Source organism: Carcharodon carcharias, chromosome 6 (assembly GCF_017639515.1).
Source record: "Carcharodon carcharias isolate sCarCar2 chromosome 6, sCarCar2.pri, whole genome shotgun sequence".
Classification (NCBI taxonomy): domain Eukaryota; kingdom Metazoa; phylum Chordata; class Chondrichthyes; order Lamniformes; family Lamnidae; genus Carcharodon; species Carcharodon carcharias.
Window position 1 is genome coordinate 133,523,097 of NC_054472.1, and position 22,934 is coordinate 133,546,030.

Here is a 22,934-nt window from a genome sequence, read left to right on the forward strand (position 1 = left end):
AACTGGTAGAGGTATCAGTGGGGGAGCTTTTTGCAGTTAGTGATCATAACTCTGTTAGATTCAAGGTTGTTGTGGAAAAGGACAAGGATGGGCTAGAAATCAGAGTTCTAAATTGGGGGGAGGCCAATTTTAATAAGATAAGATATGATTTGGCCAGAGTGGATTCGAAGCAGCTACTTTTGGATAAATCTCCTTCAGAGCAGTGGGATTTATTCAAGAAGGAAAGAGGGACGGTCCATGGCCAATATATTCCAGTAAAGATAAAGGGTGGGACCAACAAATCCAGGGAACCCTGGATGTCGAGGGATATATAGGAGGATTGGATAAAGAGAAAAAGGGAGGCTAATGGCAGATACCAAGGGCTCAAAACAGCGGAAGCCCTAGAGGAGTATAGAATGTGTAACGGGGAACTTAAAAGGAAATTAGAAGAGTAAAATGGGGGCATGAAAAAACATTAGCAGATAAAATAAAGGAAAATCCAAAGTTATTTTACAAGTACATTAACAGTAAGAGGAGAACTAGGGAAAGAGTAGGGCTGATTAAGGACCAAAGTGGTAATTTGTGTGTGGAGCTGGAAGATGTAGGTAGGATTCTAAATTAATACTTTGTGTCGGTGTTCACAAGTGAGAGGGACAATGTGGGTATGGCAATCAGGCAGAAGGACTGTGATATAATTGAAGAAATTAGCATAAAAAGGGATGGGGTTCTATGTGGTCTGGCAGCTTAAAAGTAGATAAATCTCCAGGCCCAGGTGAAATATATCCCAAACCGTTGAGTGAGGCAAGGGAGGAGATAGCAGGGGCATTAGCAATAATTTTCAATACCTCTCTGGCCACTGGAGAGGTGCTAGAGGACAGCCCATTTGGTACCATTATCCCAGAAGGGAGGAAGGGATAAACCAGGGAACTACAGGCCAGTCAGTCTAACCTCAGTGGTGGGGAAATTATTGGAAGCAATTCTGAGGGACAGAATTAATCTACACTTGGAGAGGCAGGGATTAATCAAGGACAGTCGACATGGTTTCATTAAGGGGAGGCCATGTCTGACCAATTTGATTGAATTTTTCGAAGAGGTGACCGGGTGTATAGATGAGGGCAATGCATTTGACATAGTCTACTTGGACTTCAGCAAGGTATTTGATAAGGTCCCGCATGGGAGACTGATAATGAAAGTAAGAGCACATGGGATCCAAGGCAATTTGGCTAATTGGATCCAGAATTGGCTGAGTGCAGGAAGCAGAGGGTGATAGTCGAGGTGTGTTTTTGTGACTGGATGCCTGTATCCAGTGGGGTTCCACAGGGACCGGTGTTGGGTCCCTTGCTGTTTGTGGTATACATAAACGATTTAGACTTGAATGTAGGAGGGTTGATCAGTAAGTTCACGGATGACACAAAAATTGGTGGGGTGGTAAATAGTGAGGAGGTTGAGAATATAGAAGGATATAGACGGGCTAGTCAGATGGGCTGATCAGTGGCAAATTGAATTTAATCCAAATAAGTGTGAGGTGATGCATTTGGGCAAACAAGGCACAGGAATACATGATGAATGGTAGGACCCTGGGAAGTACCGAGTATCAGAGGGACCTTGGTGTGCATGACCATCAGTCCCTTAAGGTAGCGGGACAAGCCGATAAGGTGGTTAAGATATGGGATACTTGCCTTTATTGCTGAGGTGTAGAATATAAGACCAGGGAGGTTATGCTGGAACTGTATAAAATGCTGGTTAGGCCACAGCTAGAGTATTGTGTGCAGTTTTGGAATCTGCATTATAGGAAGGATGTGATTGCACTAGGGAGGGTGCAGAGGAGACTTACCAGGACGTTGCCTGGGCTGGAGAGTTTTAGTTATGAAGAGAGATTGGATAGACTGGGGTTATTTTCCTTGGAGCAGAGGAGATTGAGGGGGGACATGATTGAGGTAAAATTATGAGGGGCATAGAAAGGGTAGACAAGAAAGAATTTTTTTCTTCTTGTTTTTTCCCTTGGGTGGAGGAATCAATAAACAGGGGAATTGTTTTAAGGTAAGGGGCAAGAGGTTTAGAGGGGACATGAGAAAGAATTTTCTCACCCAGAGGGTGGTGAAAATCTGGAACTCACTGCCTGAAAGGATGGTAGAATCAGAAACACTCATAACATTTAAGAAGTATTTGGACGTGCACTTGCGATGCCCTGGGCCTAGTGCTGGAAAATGGGATTAGAATAGTTAGGTACTTGTTTGACCAGCACAGACCTGATGGGCTGAAGGGCCTTTTTCTGTGCAGTAGGCCTCTGTGACTCTAAGAGATAATCTAAGCATTGCCCCTTGACATTCAATGGTATTATCATCACTGAATATCCAACTAACAACATTCTGAGGGTTACCATTGACAAGAAACTGAACTAGACCAGCCATATAAATGCTGTGGCTACAAAAGCAGGTCAGAGGCTAGGAATCCTGTGGCGAATGACTCACCTCCTAACTCCCCAAAGCCTGTCCACCATCTACAAGGCACAAGTCAGGAGTGCGATGGAATACTCTCCCTTTGCCTGGTTGAGTGCAGCTCCAACAATACTGAAGAAGCTTGACACCATCCAGGAAAAAGCAGCCCACTTGATGGACACCCCATCCACAAACATTCACTGTCTCCACCACCAATGCACAGTGGCAGCAGTGTGTACCATCTACAAGATGCACTGCAGCAACTCATCAAGCTTCTTTGAGCAGCACATTCCAAAACCACAACCACTATCATCTTGAAGACAAGGGCAGCAGACAGATGGGAACATCATCACTTGGAAGTTCCCCTCCAAGCCACTCACCATCCTTACTTGGAATTACACTACCATTTCTTCACTGTCACTGTTCAAAATCCTGGAACTCCCTCCCTAACAGCAATGTGGGTGTACCTACACCACACGTGCTGCAGTGGTTCAAGAAGGCAGCTCATCACCAACCTTCTCAAGCACAATTAGGGATGGGAAATAAATGCTAGCCTAGCCAGCGATGCCACATCCAATGAACGAATGAAAAATAAAATAAAATTGCCTAACTCAGTTTAAAAATGTCAATTTTTTCTGATACTAAAGCTGCATCACTCAAATATATCAAGGGATATTGTTAATGTTTTTTTCAAAGTTACTTCTAAAAGCTGTTTATTTCATGGCAAGTGATAAACTCATTGCGTATCACTGAATGTGTGTGGAAACCTGAATGAAAAAAATCCACTTCTGAAATTGTGCTAGTTTTCAGCCTAATTTGTGCCTGAATTATCAATGCATCCTTAGTGGAAACTCTTAGCCTGTAAATGTTTAAATAGAAAAGAAAATAGAAAGTTTTGTCCTGAAATAAAAGCAAAATACTGAGAATGCTGGAAATCTGAAATAAAAACAAAAAACGCTGGAAACACTCAGTATGTCTGGCAGCATTGTGAAGATAGAAACAGAGTTAACATTTCAAGTCGAATAGGACTCTTCTTCAGAACTTCTTTAGCACTCTGTTTTTATTTAATCTTTGTAATGATCCTGAAGGTAAAAAAGGAAAGCCTTTGAAAATTTGAAAGATACAGGAAACAAAAGCTAAGATATTTTGTCCCTTGACACATAACTCTCAATACAATTTTAAGGAAGTTGATAAGTTAAAGGAGCACTTTTTTTCAAAGTACCCAACCACTGTCTCCAAAGCTCCTATAGTTCTTCCAGCAAAAGTTAATTGAGAAAACCCCTTCAGTTTTAACCTCATTGTGCATAGTGTGCAATCATTCCAAGTCTCTCACTTAACACCGGTTGTACTTTGCCCATCCTGCTTTATAACCCTATTGATCTAAAGTAGCATACCTTTGTTTCACCAAAAAAAAATGCCCAGCCAGTAAAGCCCATATCCCGTGAATGAATAAAAAAAAATACAAAAAGAATCCTTAGTTTGCAAAAAAGAATGATCAATTTTAACTTCAGTGTAGACTAACTGCATTGGATCTCTGCACAGTCAAGCTACTTGAGTAATCTCATCCTTGGACAGTCAACCCTGAAACATCTCTATTAATTTTAATGGGGCTTCATCCAGGTCTGGGAGCTGACTGGACCTATCTAACCCTGAAAAAAGCTTTCTATTTTCTGGATAAGCTGCATAGATTGTCTGCAATGCTAATCAGAAATAAAGTTGTTACTACTTTTCTATGACTCTATACTGGAATGCACCACTAACACCCAATGCCACTATACACATCTGTTGAGTCTAAGGATCCATGTCTACTTGCTCATGCTAACTTTCCACTCTTTGGCTCTCTAATTCCATTTCATAACCTCCACCAGCACCTACCCTCACCACCACCATTCTGCCCTTCAAATAGCTCCTGGATCCAATCTCATTCCATATCTGACCCTGAATTTGGATGGTGATTCATAGGTGCCCCAAGCTGACTTCACACTATCTACAAGTGAATTTCATTCCACCACAGGGCTTCCAATTTCAACTTTTGAACTGTTCCATATTGCTTCCTCTGTATCCTTAATTTATGCTCAGGTCTCCTTTAATCTCTGCCATGCCTATATCAGCCAAATTCCTACACAATCCATCTGTGCGCACATTTTGGCCGCAGCCCCAGACTTAAACATAGGAAAGCATAGGGACAGGAGTAGGCCATTTGGCCCGTCAAGCCTGCTCCACCATTCAATTAGATCATGGCTGATCAGCTAGCTCAACGCCACCTTCCTATGCCATCTCCATATCCTTTGATGCCATTTGTATCCAGAAATCTGTCAATTTCTGTCTTAAACATGCTTGAATGTTGAGCTTCCATAGCCCTCTGGAGTAGAGAATTCCAAAAATTCACCACCCTCTGACTAAAGAAATTCCTCCCCTCTCAGTCGTAAATGGCCTGCCCCTTATTCTGAGACTGTGTTCTCTGGTTCTAGACTCACCAGCCAGGGAAAACATCCTATCTACGTCTATTCTGTTGCCCTGTAAGAATTTTGTAAGTTTCAATGAGATCACCACTCATTCATCAAAACTTCAGAGAATACATACCCAGTTTCCTTAATCTCTCCTCATAAAACAATCTCACCATCCCAGGGATTAACCTGGTGGACATCTGCTGCACTCTGTTTATGAGAAGTATATAACTTTACTTAGATAAGGAGTCCAAAATTGCACACAACACTCCAGGTACAGTCTCAGCAAGGCTCTATACAATTGAAGCAAGGTATCTTTACTCCTAGACTCAAATATCCTTGCCATGAACGCCAACATACCATTTCCCATCCCAATTGCTTGCTGCACCTGCACGATAGCTTTTTGCATGCTAACTCATGAACAAAGACACCCGGATCCCTTAGGACATCAACACTTCCCGACCTCTCACTATTTACGAAATACTCTATCTTTCTTTTTTTTCTACCAAAATGAATAACTTCACACTTATTCACATCATATTCCATCTGCCATTTTCTTGCCCATTCACTTAGCCTGTACAAGTCCCCTTGCATCCTCCTCACAACTTATATTCCCACCTAGTTTTGTGTCATCAACTAATTTGGAATTACTACATCTGGTCCCCACATCCAATTCATTTATGTAGATTGTGAACAGCTGTATCCTGTGATAGCCCACTAGTCACATCCTGAGAATGACCCATTTATTGCTGCTCTCTGTTTTCAGTCTGATAACCAATTCTCAATCAATACCAGTATATTATCTCCAATCCCATGTGCTCCAATTTAGTTTACTAATCTCCTCCATGGGACCTTATCAAAAGCCCTCTGAAGCATCACATCCACTGGTTCTCCTTTATCTCTGCTACGTGTAACATCCTCAACAAACTCCAATAGGTTTGTCAAACATGATTATCCTTTCATAAATCCATGTTGACTCCCCCCAATTTTTTTCCAAGTCTTTAGTTATCACATCCTTTGAGATAGATTCTAACATTTTACTGGCTACAAACATCAAACTAACAGGTCTGGAGTTCTCTGTTTTCTCTCTGCTTCCCTTGTTAAATATTGGGGTTACATTTGTCGCTTTCTGGTCTACAGGAACCTTTCCAGAATCTATAAAATTTTGAAAGATAACTACCAATGCATCGACAATTTCTACAGCTACCTCCTTCAACAGTCTGGGATATACCTCATCATGGCTCAGGGGATTTATCAACCTTCAATCCAATTAATTTTTCGAGTACTAACTTTTTATTAATACAAATTGCTTTCAGTTCCTTATTTTCACAAGATCCTTGGTTCCCTAGTATTTCTGGGAGATTTTCTGTATCTTCCTCCATGAAGACAGACACAGAGTAATCATGAGGACTCGAAACATCAACTCTTTTCTTCTCCGTCGATGCTGCTAGACCTGCTGAGCTTTTCCAGGTAATTCTGTTTTTGTTTTGGATTTCCAGCATCCGCAGTTTTTTGTTTTTATCACAGAGTAATTGTTTAGTTTCCCTGCTATTTCCCTATTCTCCATTATAAATTCTCCTGTCTCTGCCTGTAATGGACCCAAATTTGTCCTTGCTAATCTTTTCCTTTTCACTTACCTTAAGAAAATTCTACAGTCCGCCTTTATGTTCCTTGCTAGCTTGCATTCATATTCTCTTTTCCCTTTCTTAATCGGCTTCTTGGTCCTTCTTTGCTGGGTTCCAACTTGCTCCCAATCCTCAGGCTTACCACTTTTTCTGGCAATCTGATAGGCCACTTATTTTGGTCTAATGCAATCTTTAACTTCTTTTGTTAGCCATGGTTGATTCACCTTTCCTGTTTGGTTTTTGTGTCTTAGAGGGATGTGCACTTGTTGTAGACAATGTAATGCTTCTTTAAATACTAGCCATTGCCTCTCTATTGTCAATTTTTTTAGTGTATTTTCCCAATCCGCCATAGTCAACTTGCCCCTCATACCTTCATAGTTTTCTTTGTTCAGATTTAAGACCCTAGTTTCAGAATGAACTGTATCACTTTCAAACTTAATGTAAAATTCTATTATATTATGATGACTATTTCCTAAAGGCTGCTTTACAGCAAGGTTATTAATTAGCACTTTCTCATTACATAATACTAAATCTAAAACAGCCTAATCTCTGGCTGGTTCAGAGCCCATTGTGCCCATACTTGGGCCCATTCGTTCTGCCACTCAACCATGACACCATTCATTCAAACCATACTTTATTCTTTCTATTCTGTACTTGTTTGGTAACTTTTACTTCTCGTCTTGGTTCACCCCTCCTTTAAAATCACCATTATATATTATCCCTCATTATGCTCCCACAAGTTTGTGTTTGCATCAGGATATCTTCCCTGTTTTCCTCTCTCAGCCTCTGCAATCAGTGCCTCCAGCATCTGCATTAGAACCATAGAACCATGAAAAAGTTACAGCACAGAAGGAGGCCATTCGGCCCATCTTGTCCATGCCAGCCCGAGGACACCCATGTGCCCTTTCTAATCCCAGCCCATAGCCCTGCAGCTTACAGCACTTAAGGTGCAGATCCAGGTACTTTTTAAAAGAGTTTAAAGTTTCTGCCTCTACCACCAACTTGGGCAGTGAATTCCAGACACCCACTACCCTCTGCGTAAAAAAGTTCTTCCACATGTCCTCCCTACACCTTCTGCCATTTATCTTGAATCTATGTCCACTGGTTCTAGAATTCTCCACCAAGGGAAACAATGTTATCCTGTCCACTCTATCCATTCCCCTCATAAATTTGTACACCTCAATCAAGTCACCTCTCAGCTTTCTTTGTTCTAAGGAAAATAACCCCCACCTATCCAATCTCTCCTCGTAGCTACACTATTCTAACCCTGGTAACATTCTTGTAAACCTCCTCTGCACTCTCTCCAGAGCTATTACATCCTTCCTGTAATGTGGTGACCAGAACTGCATACAATACTCCAGTTGTGGCCTCACCAGTGTTTTATACAATTCCAACATTATATCCTTACTTTCATATTCTATACCTCTGTCAATGAAGGAGAGCATTCCATATGCCTTCTTTACAATAGTAATAAAAACAAAAAAACTGCGGATGCTGGAAATCCAAAACAAAAACAGAATTGCCTGGAAAAACTCAGCAGGTCTGGCAGCATCGGCGGAGAAGAAAAGAGTTGACGTTTCGAGTCCTCATGACCCTTCGACAGAACTTGCGTTCGAGTCCAAGAAAGAGTTGAAATATAAGCTGGTTTAAGTTGTGTGTGTGGGGGGGCGGAGAGATAGAGAGACAAAGAGGTGGGGGGGGGGGGGTGTGGTTGTAGGGACAAACAAGCAGTGATAGAAGCAGATCATCAAAAGATGTCAACGACAGTAGTACAATAGAACACATAGGTGTTAAAATTAAAGTTGGTGATATTATCCAAACGAATGTGCTAATTAAGAATGGATGGAAGGGCATTTTTGGTCGTAAGCTCCCTCCCCCATCCCCACCCCCTTTCTGTTTCCCCCTTCCCCTTTTTTTTTCCAATAAATTATAAAGATTTTCCTTTTCCCACCTATTTCCATTATATAAAAAAAACCCACTAGAGCTATACCTTGAGTGCCCTACCATCCATTCTTAATTAGCACATTCCTTTAGATAATATCACCAACTTTAATTTTAACACCTATGTGTTCTATTGTACTATTGTCGTTGACATCTTTTGATGATCTGCTTCTATCACTGCTTGTTTGTCCCTACAACCACACCACCCCCCTCCACCTCTTTGTCTCTCTATCTCTCCGCCCCCCACACACACACCTTAAACCAGCTTATATTTCAACTCTTTCTTGGACTCGAACGCAAGTTCTGTCGAAGGGTCATGAGGACTCGAAACGTCAACTCTTTTCTTCTCCGCCGATGCTGCCAGACCTGCTGAGTTTTTCCAGGTAATTCTGTTTTTGTTTTGCCTTCTTTACAACCTTGTCTACTTGAACTCCTGCCTTCAGGGACCTGTGTACATATACACCAAGATCTCTCACTTCATCTACCCCTCTTAGTATATTTCCATTTATTTTGTAATCTCTGTAACTGTTTGACCTCCCTAAATGTTGACCTCACACTTCTCTATGTTAAAATCCATCAGCCACTTAACCGCCCACTCCACCATCCCATCTATATCGCTTTGGCTTCCCTTATTTTTTTTCTCTATATCCTCTAAATTCATCAACCTACTATCCTGCTAAAACTTCTCCCTCCAGATTAACTCTTCTATCTACAGTCGCAATCATGCCTTCAGCCCCTTGTCACCTTCCATGAACAATCTGCAATCCTGGTATTAATCACAAATAAGTAATCTTCAATAATTTCTTTGTATCCTTACCACTCATGTCCCCTTACTATTGTTCAAAGCCCTTACAAGAAAACCTCCTCCAAGTCATTTACAATTGCACTTTCACAGCATGCCCACAGATATTAATCTGCTCACCCATTCCCTTAACTTTACTTTGAAGTTCTTGACCCCAGCAAAACCTTCATGGTTTCTCAACCCAGTCATGGCTCTCATCTTCATACCCTTAAGAACAAAGGGAATAGCCTTGAAGGTATCTTGAATATAACTGGTTTAGCCATCTATCACCAGGTCTAACTGGACCACCTCAAGCCCTAACAGGCCTCCCTTTCGCCCACCAAAACTACACACTGCTCTGGGATTATCCAGATAAACTAAAACAACCCCACCCATTTTTTTTTTACCATCATCAACTGCTACCTTAAATCTTACTCCCTTCAACATCACCTCCAACATAGAGTCATAGAGGTATACAGCACGAAAAAGGCCCTTCAGCCTATCGAGTCTGTGCCAGTCAAACAAGTACTTAACTATTCTAATCCCATTTTCCAGCACTAGGCCCATAGCCTTGTGTGCCATGGCATCACAAGTGCACATCCAAATACTTCTTAAGTGTTATGAGGGTTTCTGCCTATACCACCCTTTCAGGCAGTGTGTTCCAGATTTCCACCACCTTCTGGGTGAGAAAATTCTTCCCCACATCCCCTCCAAATCTCCTGCCCCTTATCTTAAATCTATGCCCCTTGGTTATTGATCCCTCCATGAAGGGGAAAAGTTCCTTCCTGTCTAACCTATCTATGCCCTTCATAATTTTATACACCTCAATCATGTCCCTCCTCAATCTCCTCTGCTCCAAGGAAAATAACCCCAGTCTATCCAATCACTCTTCATAACTAAAACTCTCCAGCCCAGGCAACATCCTGGTAAATCTCGTCTGCACTCTCTAGGGCAATCACATCCTTCCTATAATGCAGACTCCAGACATTCCAACATCTAGTGTGAAAAGCTTGCAGAATTGATCATCACCTAAACAGACCATCTAGACACCTATTTCCCCCTTTTTCCTTGCCCATAAGCCAAATACCACCCCCTGCCCTAATTCTAGAACGTTATCTCTTTCTCTCTCCACTCCCAACCATCCCCTGGATCTCTCTACTAGTCCCTAAATTTCCTTCAAAACTCCAATGTTAGGTGAAGTTGGTGCCATCTCCTTTTCAAAACTACCCCAATCACCCCCTTGCTCAAAAAAAATCTTAATCACTCTACCCTTGTAAATTATCTCACCACCCTCAAGCTTCCTTGCCTCTCCAAAGCATCTAAAATTATTGCTGACTTCAAAGCTCATGCCCATCTCTCCTCCAGTTCTGTTTAAATCTCTCCAATATGCTTCAGCCCCACCACAGTAGTCTTTAAAACAAGTCATAAACAACATTCACCATGACTGTTGTGGTGTATCCTTCCCCATCCTCCTTGACATCTATGCAACCTTTGACCTGGTCAACTATAACATTCTCCTCCAATGTCTCTCTTCCATCCAGGTGAGTGGAACTGGATTTTTATGGTTCCATTCATACCTATATTATTGTAGCATGGCTACCTCTCCACCAGCTCTCTCATCCTCTGTAGATCAGGCTACTTGTCTAATATTCAGTTTTGGTAAAGCTGTAATTTCTTCCCATCAGGAAGATCAAATATAATGGCCTGGATCTTCCAAGGAGGGGCAATCATTATCGGATTGCCACTCTGCTCAAAGTTTTCCCCGCCTGGACGCTGTTCTGCATTTCTTGCTAGGTCTTATGAGCCTGGCTTAACCAGAAATGCCGGGAGAACTCCATCAAATCATAGCAGAGTTGGGGATGGTAGGACAAGCCCCCTCTTTAGGGCACTAGTTACCGGATGGTAAGTTTAGAGGTCCAGTGTGAATGTTAATGATTAGGCGAATGGCTAGGGGATGGTTGGGGTGGGGGATGGGATAGGTGTCTGAGGTAAGTGGGTAGGGTTGATGAGGTAGTAGGTTGCAGGATGGCAAGTGGGTGGAATGTCAGGTGGTTCAGTGGGCAAGGTAGTAGATGGGTTGCGGGGTAGTCAGGTCAGGGAAGTTGGGTGGTGGTGAAGTAGTGTGGTCTGGAAGGATGGTTGGGTCGGTGGGGGGTTAGTTTTGGGGTTAGGTATGGTGGACACATGGACAGGAGGGGAAATTGGGTCCTGTCAGTTCAGACGATAGTCAAGTAGTCATGGTTGGTAGTTGGGTGTTGGGGCAATACTCATGTGTCAAGGGCAGTAGTCCAGGGGTCAGGAGTAGTCGTCAGGCAGTCAGAAGGAGTGGTCAGGGAGGTAGTCAGGGGACAGGAGGGGGGTATGGTGGGGGGGGGGGGAGGTGGGGGGGGGGGGAGGTGGGGGGTAGTCGAGGGGTCAGTAAGTGATTGGAGAGTTAGTTTTATAATTACCCAGGTGTTAGACTTGGTTTTAATCTGTCTAACATTTCCTGGATAACTATCCAAATAAGTCCCACGGAACTGTCCGAAGTCTCCGAATCTAGCTCAGGATCAGAGACATTTCCAGAGGTTCCTTAAGAACAGGGGAATTTCCCATCAGAAGTTGAAACTTTCTGGGCAATTCCCAAAGAGGTTTGCGCATCAAGATTTCTGCGGTATCTTAACATGTCTCTTGGGCCATACATGCAGTCTTCAACGATCTGGAGACCAGAAGATCTAGGCCATCATCTTTGTGCCCCAGCCGTCCACAGTCCATATGCTTGCCAATGACTCCATCCCCCACCTCAGCATATGTGCTGACCACATGCGAGCTCCAGGATCAACTACTCCAATTCTGTCCAGTCAACCTTACATCTTCCACACTCCATAAATTTCAGCACATCCAAGAATTCTACTGCTAGTGTTCTATCCTGCATCAAACTGCACACGTCCTCAAACTTATTACGGCTCACAGACCCCAATACTTAGTTTTTATTTTTGCAGTTAAATCAATTCATAGCATCACTCCTACTTATCTATGTACCTTCCTCTAAAGGTCACTAGGGGGCTATCTAGGAATGTTGTCGAAATGGATTTCCAGAATGCATTTGATAAGGTTCTGTACAAGAGATTAGTGGAATAAAGAAAAGTGCAAAGAATCAGGGAGTAATCTTGGACATTGCATGTTATTTCTTGGGAGGTCTGAAACAGATTAGGGACAAAGGGTGTGTTCTCTGATTGGTGGAATATGAAAAGTGGTAAAGTTGCCTCTCAAATTTGTGCCCAGCACTCTGAGAACTCCATAGTTGAATCACTCCAATCATGTTTTTGCCCCTGTTACAGTACCAAAGCGACTGTTATCAAAGTCACAAGTGACATCCTATGCCTGCGTCAAAGGCAAACTATCCCTCCTCATTCTTCTCCACCTGTCTGCAACCTTTGACACAGTTGATCGTGCCATCTGCCTCCAATGTCTTGCCATTGCCATCCAGTTTGTTGGGACTACACTCACCTGGTTCCGTCCTTACCTAGCTACTCGCAACCAGAGAGTCATCATCATTGACTTCTCTTCCTATTCCTGCAGTTATCTCTGATGTTCCCCCAAAGATCTATCCTTGACCCCCTCCTATTTCTAATATATATGCTGCCCCTCAGCACAACATCTGAAAACACAAAGATAAAAACAAAAAAACTGCGGATGCTGGAAATCCAAAACAAAAACAGAATTACCTGGAAAAACTCAGCAGGTCTGGCAGCATCGCCGATGCTGCCAGACCTGCTGAGTTTTTCCAGGTAATTCTGTTTTTGATCTGAAAACACAACTCTGGAATTAGCTCCCTGAAACACCTGCGCTGGTGACACCGAGCAATATCTTACTACCCCATATTACGACTTCCCCACTATTGCTAAATTATCCCTCAGCTTATCCAATATCGAAGTACTGGAGGAACAGAAATTTCCTCCAATTAAATATTGGGAAGGCTGAAGCCATCATCTTTGGACCCCACCACAAACTCCTCTCCCTCATCACTGCCTCCATCCTTGTCCCTTGTAACTGTCTGAGGCTGAACCAGACTCTGTGTCATACCTGACCCTGAGTTGATCTGAGCCATCACCACAATCACCTATTTCCATCTCCATAATAACATTGCCTGACTCTGTCCTTGCCTCAGGTCTTCTGCTGAAACTCTTATCTATGCCTTTGTTACCTTTAGACTTCACTATTCCAAATCATTCCAGCCTGGCCTCCCACATTCTACCCCTTGTAAACTTGAGGTAATCCAAAACTCTGCTGCATATGTCCAATCTTGCACCAAATCCAGTTCATCCATCAAGCCTGCTGTCACTGATCTATAAGGACAGTCCGTTAAGCAACACCTCAATTTTAAAATTCTCATTTCAAATCCCTATTTCCTTGTCCCTCCCAATATCTGCAATCTCCTCCAGCCCCACAATCCTCCGAGACATTTGCACTCTAATGATTCTTTTGAGCATATCGAATTTTAAATGCTCTACCACTGGTGATAGTGTCTTCAGCTACTAAAGCCTTAACTCTGGAATTACCTCCCTGAACATCTCTGCAACTCTGCTCACTTTCCTCCTTTAAAACACCCCTTGAAACCGACGTCTCTGATTAAGCTTTTGGTCACATACCTTAATATTTCCATATGTGGCTTGATTTTTTTTTTATTCAAGGAATGTATGCCTCACTGGCTGGGCCAGCGTTTATTGCCCATCCCTAATTGCCCGTGAGGTGGCAGCGGTGTGCTGCCTTCTTGAACCGCTGCAGTCCATGTGGTGTGGGAGCACCCAAAGTGCTGTTAGGAAGGGAGTTCCAGGATTTTGACAGTAAAGGAACGGTGATATATTTCCAAGTCAGAATGGTGAGTGACTTGGAAGGGAACTTCCAGGTGGTGGTGTTCCCATTTATCTGCTGCCCTTGTCCTTCTAGATGGTAGTGGTTGTGTGTTTGGAAGGTGCTGTCCAAGGAGCTTTGGTGAATTCTTGCAGTGCATCTTGTAGATGGTACACACTGCTACCACTGTGTGCCGGTGGTGAAAGGAGTGAACGGTTGTGGATGTGGTGCCAATCAAGCAGGCTGCTAGGTCCTGGATGATGTCAAGCTCCTTGTGTTGTGGGAGCTGCACTCATCCAATCAAGTGGGGAGTGTTCCATCACATTCCAGACTTGTGCCTTGTAGATGGTGGACAGGCTTTGGGGAATCAGGAGGTGAGTTACTCACTGCACAATTCCCAACCCCTAACCTGCTCTTGTGGCCACAGCATTTACATGGCCAGTCCTGTTCAGTTTCTGGTCAATGGTAACCCCCAGGATGTTGATAGTAGGAGATTCAGTGATGGTGAAGCCATTGAACATCAAGGGGCAAAGGTTGGATTCTCTCTTGTTGGAGATGGTCATTACCTGACACTTGTGTGGTGCAAATGTTACCACTTGTCAGCCCAAGCCTGGATATTGTCCAGGTCTTGCTGCAATCGGACATGGACTGCTTCATTATTGGAGTCGTCGCGAATGGTGCTGAACATTTGCAATAATCAGTGAACATCCCCACTTCTGACCTTATGATGGAAGGAAGGTCATTGATGAAGCAGCTGAAGATGATTAGGCCAAGGACACTACCCTGAGGAACTCCTGCAGTGATGTCTTGGAGCCGAGAAGACTGGCCTCCAACAACTACAACCATCTTCTTTTTTGCTAGGTATGACTCCAACCAGCGGAGAGTTTTCCCCCTGATTCCCATTGACTCCAGTTTTGCTAGGGCTCCTTGATGCCACACTCGGTCAAATGCTGCCTTACTGTCAAGGGCAGTCACTCTCACCTCACCTCGGGAGTTCAGTTCTTTTGTCCGTGTTTGAACCAAGGCTGTAATGAGGTCAAGAGCTGAGTGGTCCTGATGGAACCCAAACTGAGTATCAGTGAGCAGGCTATTGCAGAGCAAGTGCTGCCTGATTGCACTGTTGATGACCCCTTCTATTACTTTACTGATGATGAAAGTAGACTGATGGGGCGGTAATTGGCTGGGTTCGAATTGTCCTGCTTTTTGCATACAGGACATACCTGGGCAGTTTTCCATATAGCTGCGTAGATGCCAGTGCTATAGCTGTACTGGAATAGCTTGGCTAGGGGCGCTGCAATTTCTAGAGCACAATTCTTCAGTACTATTGCTAGAATATTGTCAGGGCCCATCGCCTTTGCAGTATCCAGTGCCTTCAACCATCTCTCCAGTCAGGATATCACATGGAGTGCATCGAATTGGCTGAAGACCGGCATCTGCAATGCTGGGGACCTCGGGTGGAGGCCGAGATGGATCATCCATTCGGTACTTTTGGCTGAAGACTATTGTGAATGCTTCAGCCTTATCTTTTGCACTGATATGCTGGGCTCCTCCATCATTGAAGATGAGGATATTTGTGGAGCCTCCTCCTCCAGTGAGTTGTTTAATTGTCCACCCCCATTCATGACTGGATGTGGCAGGACTGCAGAGCTTAGATCTGATCCACTGGTTGTGGGATCACTTATCTCTGTCTATCACTTGCTGTGTATGCTGTTTGGTGCACAAGTAGTCCTGTGTTATAGCTTCACCAGGTTGACACTTCATTTTTAGGTACGCCTGGTGCTACTTCTGGCATGCCCTCCTGCACTTTTCATTGAACCAGGTTTGATCCCCTGGCTTGATGGTAATGGTGGAGTGGGGGATATGCTGGGCCATGAGGCTACAGATTGTGTTCTAGTACAATTCTGCTGCTGCTGATGGCCCACAGCATCTTGTTAATGCCCAGTCTTGAGTTGCTAGATCTGTTTGAAATCTATCTCATTTAGCACAGTGATAGTGCCACACAACACGATGGAGGGTATCCTTGATGTGAAGGCAGGACTTCGTCTCCACAATGACTGTGCAGTGGTCACTCCTACCGAGACTGTCATGGACAGATGCATCTGCGGCAGACAGGTTGGTGAGGATGAGGTCAAGTATGATTTCCCCTCTTGTTGGTTCCCTCACCAGCTGTATGTCATATTGTATTTTATAATGCTTCTGTAAAGCACCTTAGGGTATCTTATTATGTTAAATGTGCTATATAATACAAGTACTAGTAGTATTGGTGCTGATCCAAAAGATCTGTACTGGGATCTCAGCCTTTCACCATATGTATCAATGATTGGGATTAGGGAATATAGTATACCCTAGATTGCAGGCGACACTAAATTAGGATGCATGATAACTTGTGGAGATGGGAGTAGGAAGTTATATGACAGAGGGAGACCAGTGAGTGGATAAAATGTGGCAAATGGAGTTTAATGTGAGCAAGTGTGAGATCGCTTACTTTGCATCCAAGAAAAGCAAATTTGAATATTTTGATAATGGTGACAGACTAGGAAATGTGGAGGAGGAAAGGAACTTGGATGTCCATGAGTACCCATCACTAAAATCTAGTGCACATGTACAAATAGTAATCAAAAAATGTTAGTAGAATACTGGCTTTTCCACCAGGGGATTGGGATACAAAAGAGTTGCTTTAGTTGTACAAAGCTTTGGGCAAACCCCATCTTGAGCACAGCATTCAGTTCTGGGCACCACATCTCAGAAAAGATACACTGGCCTTGGAGGAATTCAACACAGATTCACTAGAGTTACACCATATTTAAAACATTATGAGGACATGTTGCATAAATCTGAGTTTAGAAGTCAGGGAAGAAAGGAATATGGGGATAAAAACAAAAAAACTGCGGATGCTGGAAATCCAAAACAAAAACAGAATTACCTGGAAAAACTCAGCAGGTCTGGCAGCATCGGCGGAGAAGAAAAGAGTTGACGTTTCGAGTCCTCATGACCCTTCGACAGAACTTGAGTTCGAGTCCAGGAAAGAGCTGAAATATAAGCTGGTTTAAGGTGTGTGTGTGGGGGGCGGAGAGATAGAGAGACAGAGAGGTGGAGGGGGTTGGTGTGGTTGTAGCGACAAACAAGCAGTGATAGAAGCAGAATATCAAAAGATGTCAACAACAATAGTACAATAGAACACATAGGTGTTAAAGATAAAGTTGGTGATATTATCTAAACGAATGTGCTAATTAAGAATGGATGGTAGGGCACTCAAGGTATAGCTCTAGTGGGCTATACCTTGAGTGCCCTACCATCCATTCTTAATTAGCACATTCGTTTAGATAATATCACCAACTTTATCTTTAACACCTATGTGTTCTATTGTACTATTGTTGTTGACATCTTTTGATATTCTGCTTCTATCACTGCTTGTTTGTCGCTACAACCACACCAACCCCCTCCACCTCTCTGTCTCTCTATCTCTCCGCCCCCCACACACACACCTTAAACCAGCTTATATTTCAGCTCTTTCCTGGACTCGAACTCAAGTTCTGTCGAAGGGTCATGAGGACTCGAAACGTCAACTCTTTTCTTCTCCGCCGATGCTGCCAGACCTGCTGAGTTTTTCCAGGTAATTCTGTTTTTGAAAGGAATATGGGGAATGGGCAGAAAAGAGTAGTTAAGGCAGATGCTCAGCCAAGATTGAACTTAATGGCACATCAGACTCAAGGAGCAATGTGGTCTATTCCTACTCCAATTTATGTTCCTAATAAGGAGACAGAATCTTAAAATATAAGTTAGGCCATCAATGAGAGTGTTTTTTAAATGTAGAGCAGTCTGTAATAGATGCTTAGAACTTAATTTTCATACCATCTCACCATGGCTCCTGAGGTCCGTCCATGATGCATACTGCATGAGTTTGCATGGAGGGTGTATGGACATAAGGGTAGTGGGTGGGGGCATGGATTGGCATGAGATGGCAGTAAGTTTGCATAGGGGTTACAAAGGGCCTTGGGAATGAATGAGGGATCATGGGTTGACACATTGGTATATGGGCTCTGAAGGGCCATGTGGGGATTATAGAGGAGCATAGGTTGACACAGGTGGTATGAGGGACAATGGGAGATGGGCAGGGGCATTGGTTGACACGGAGGCTATGAGGGGCCATGGTGGTTGGGTAGAGGGTTACATTCGCATGGAGTGTATGAGGGGTAATGGGGGCTGCGTGGGGGGCATGAGGCAGCATGAGTTGGTATGGATGGAGAATAGGGAATGTGTGGGGGTGATGGGGTGTAGGAGGTGAGGGGTAAAGGGCTGTTTTTGTTTTGCTACTTTTATTGTAACTGGGATGAAGTCCGAGAGCACCGGGCGGCCTTTTAAACAGTCCGCCTCCGCACTGCTTCAGGGGGCGGTTAGCCCGGCTCCAGTTAGCACCCACCCACCCCAGAACGAAATTCCGGCCGGTGGGAGACGTTTCTCCTGACTGGAGTTTGCGGAGTCGGGGAATTTTGTATTTATAGATTGTTGTCAGGTAAAGGGATGTAGTTCAAAGGCAAGTTAATGGAATTGAAATACAGATCCAATTACGATCTGACTGAAAGATGTTCAAGAGATTGAATGGCCGAGTTCTGTTCCTTTTTTCCTATGTACTCCGTTCTGAACTCCCCACTCCTGATTTTGGCTTCTTGTGGTTTTCCTTTAAAATACTCCTCAAATCCACCTCTTTGGCCACATTTTAGTACGTTCACCTCTTTTAATATATCCTCTATAGATCAGACTCTATGGTTTTTTTTTTTATTACGCCTCTGTTAAAGGTCTTGCCAAGTTTCCTTATATTGAAGGCATTACATCAATGCAAGTTGTTGCTGCTGATGTGGTTTGATTACACCTTTTTACAATATTCTGGAACAGCCCTATCGCAATAATAATTTCAGTCCTTGAGCATTTCTCTATCCATAATACGGTTTCTGCAGCAATTTAAGGCCCGCAAAATGCTGTTTTCAATTAAGCTGATCTGCGTGCTATTCGGTAGTAACCGTGACAGCCGTAAAAATTAAAAAAAAAACAGAAATTAAAGTGAAATGATGTTCGATAAAATAAATAAAGCTTTGAACAATTTTCCTTCCCCATAAGTTCCTCTTAATCAACATATCAGATGGTACAGCAATCCTGACGGCTTAGGGGCTAAATCAAGAAGCTCTCAAGTTTGATCTCTGATCTTTGCGCAGTCAGCTGGAGCTTGGCAAGAAGTGCCATCACTGCCTCAGCTCTCTTGGGGGGTGGTTTCCAATGCGGATGGCACCCAGCGACTAACTCCCGGCGGAGTATCAGAAGCGTGAGAATCAGTTGTGATACTAATCGCAGCTGAATTACCTCCTGACGCTGCCGATTTACGCACGAAAAACGGTGCGATATCTATACCGCAGGGTCAGCGGGAGACTGTGTAAGCGGGGGAGGGCGTGATTAGACCCTACCCACCGCCACCTTTAAAAAAAATGGTGTCACTTCTTGATTCTAAACGGCGAGTGGGGCCATTTAAACTTCAGCCCCGGTCCCCAAAATCTAACGAACTGTCCCGAGCAGATACTGAACATCGAGTGGAGATGACAGCGATCGCTGACAGGCTGTGAAACTGACCTCGCCTCGCTGTTTACGCTGTTATCAATGACAGAAAGAACATGTATTATACATATATATGTATATGTATATATATATATGTTTTTTTAAAAAAGACGAGCTTGACTCCTGTCAGATTTGCTTTGAACGGTCGTACTCACCCAGTTTGAGCGACGCCCTTCACCTCCGCCATCCCCTCCTCGCTCGAGCACCTCCCACGCGACCAGTCGCTCCGCCTCCGCCAGGTGCGGCACTGCCCGCAAACAGAGCTCGAGCTGCTTCGGTCGACCCCCTTCGTCAGACCGCACGTGCCCTTCCGTTGGTCTCGAGCTCTTCCTGCGCGGAGATGGAGCCGAGAAAGTGAGCGAGGGAGGGGGCGGTGGGGGTATTGGGGAGGCGTCCCGCACCAGCTGGGGTAGGGGGAGGAGGAGGAGGAGGAGGGGGGAGGGGGGGTTGGCGATCACCGAGAAGGTATCGTCCGACTGGGATCTATAAAAACAAACCTGCTGAAGAAATGCAGAGGGAATGAGGATCATTAAAAAAACAGGAGAGTTAAGTCAAGGGCGCGGTCTCAGATTTTAAATCGGGTGGGAGAGAGAAAAGTTTTAAACGCCGCAAAGAAATTAAAGCAGTTTAGGAAATGTTTCTCCACAACGGAAAGAGTTGTTTAACACATTGGGGTTAAAATAAACACACACACTATAGGGGTGGGGGGGGGGAGTATTTTTCACAATGAAATACTCACAGAGAAGTTGCATTGAGAGGATGGGGTTATAAAGCTGGATAACCGACGGGACTGTCACCTGGAACGGTTGCCTTACCAACCACAACAACAGGTACCGCAGTGACGTAGCACGTGTCGTCTGTCAGTGTGTCAGCAGCTGTGGGACATCTTCCCAGTTCATTCCTGGCCAGCACTGCACTGCACCCCAAACCCCGAGTCAACTTGCCCTCTTCTCGTTTCCCTTCCAAATCATAGCTTGTGTCGATCATGATTATACATATATTGCTTCTTGGATCTTTTAAATCGTCCCGATCCTCCTGTTTGGCGGCACGCCACGATGGGTCCCGAAATTTAAATAATATGTATGTGTACCTGTCTGACAGAGCAGCCTTTGAGAAGAAGCATCGCAGCTCTTACCCCGCAGTCAAAATAAGACTTGGCGATATACTTACTTATCCGGCGCACACACGGGTTTTGCCTTTGAATCTGCTGAATCATCGCACTGAAGGATTAGGACAAATTGGGCTGAAGAGTTGGACTTCAAGAATGATGTCAAAGAAAGGGGGGCGCTGGTGAGGCACGGGTTTTCGGGACAGAATTGCAGAATTTGGTGCCTAGGAATCTCTGAAACTAAATTACAGAGAAATCAATAATCTGCTCAATATAGCGTGTGCACTGAGTCTCCAAATGCAGACTCACCATTTATTTTAGTTTAGAAAGTTTAGACCTAATGATGAAAACGAAGATGTTTAAGAAGTCCAAGTCTACACAAAAGTACGGCTGGAGTTCATTTTAATTATATAAGCTAACAATACAAAGCACACTGGTGAGCATCCTGCCACTGGCAAACCTCGACCATTAGTTTACAGCTCCCCTGGAACGATTTCAGCATCCAATGGCAGATCTACTTTCAGGAAAGGTCTTCTCTAGAAATCCTGTAAAACGAAGGGTTATTCCTTATATTCTTAAAAATGAAACTCAAACAAATTATTTCTGCATCCTGGTAATACCAGGTCACTGGAGACCTGTGCCTGTTTGAGGATATAGGATAGTAAGGTGAAGTACTATACTATGGACATTGTCACTAGAACTGAACCTTGTATGATGGCACTACAGCTGTTAACATTTTTAGAAACTTCCATCTCAGAACTCAGAAAACTAGAAAGTAAAAGTCTAGCATATATAGCTAAAATTAGACAAGAGGATTGAAGAACACAACTCATTATAGTTGTCTTCAAAGCATTTACAATAACTTGCATTTACATAGTGCCTGTAACATCATTAACCATACGAAGACCTATTACAGGATGTAGTAACAAAAAAAGCCATGTAAGGAAATGTTTGAACAGGTGACCAAAAGTTTGGTCAAAGAGGTGGGTTTTAAAGAACATCTTAAAGAAGGAGAGGGAAGTGGAAAGCTGAAGAGGTTTAAGGAGGCAATTCCAGAGTTTCACACTCAGCTGATGGCACAGTAACAGAGTTTTTAATGAGCTGAAGTTTACATAGAGTGGAAGTTGGGAGGTTGGCCAGGAGAGTATTAGAATAGTTGAGTCAGGAGTTAACAAAAGCATGGATGAGAATTTCAGCAACAGGTGGACTGAGGCAGGCAATGGTACTGAGATGAAAGGTGAATGTTCTTCTTGAGTTCTCTGCCCAAAGGCAGATAGGACAAAGAGACGGATCTCAGTCCACTCCAGCCAGAACAGGGATCGAACCCCATACTGTTGGAACCAATCCAATCCACACCATCCATCCGAGCAACTGGCAAAATACACTTTTACATGCATGTTCTAGCCTGGAGTTATGGATAGTGATGGTCGAGGCTCTAACTTCCTCCATCAGATGCTGACCAGGAATCTCTCCTGCTCTTACCATCTGCTACTGCCATATATATTGGAAGTGTTTACAAGTTGATATCAAACATTTTGGCTGCATTATGAATGGCCATCAAGTCCTGGGGTGGGACTTGAATCTAGAGTTTCTGGCTCAGAGGCAGGGACACTACCCACTGCACTACAAGACTCCCTATGTGAACATTGTGGAGATGGAAATAGGTGGTCTTTGTGATGCAGAGGTTATGGGGTTGGAAGCACAATCCAGGGTCAAATAGGATGCCAAAACTGCAAGAAGTCTACTTTATCCTGAGATAGTGGCTAGGGAGAAAGATGGAATCAATAGCTATGCAATGGAGTTTGTTACAACTGCCAAAGGCTATGACATCAGTTTTCCCAATGTGCAACTGGATGAAATCTGGTGCAGAGTGGGCAACAACACGGCAGTCATCAGCAAACTCTCAATTATGTGTATTTATGACGGTCAGTTTAGCTTTGGCACGGAGGTGATTGATATTACACTTATCCATTTAGACAGTATTTAATGCTGACATGAGAGGGCATTTGATCTTTGATATGATGAATAGCCGCAATAAGGTAGATTGTAAATAGTATGGGGGCTACCACACAGCCTTGCTTGACACCGGTCTGGATTTTGAAGGCATCTGTTTCAGATCTCCCATTCAAGTCAGCTTAAGTCATATCATGATGAAGCAGTTGCAGGATTGTGGTGAAG

At 43.7% G+C, this 22,934-nt stretch overlaps 1 protein-coding gene across 1 annotated transcript in view; it reads right to left on the minus strand.

Moving 5' to 3' along the window:
• gra (granulito) overlaps positions 1 to 19,863 on the minus strand; it is a 385,915-nt gene extending 366,052 nt beyond the window's left edge. The window contains exon 1 of the mRNA XM_041189045.1: positions 19,804 to 19,863. Within this exon, the coding sequence (XP_041044979.1) occupies positions 19,804 to 19,835 (32 nt within the window). The 5' untranslated portion in view covers positions 19,836 to 19,863. The remainder of the gene's footprint in view (positions 1 to 19,803) is intronic.
• Between the last annotated feature and the right edge of the window lie 3,071 nt (positions 19,864 to 22,934).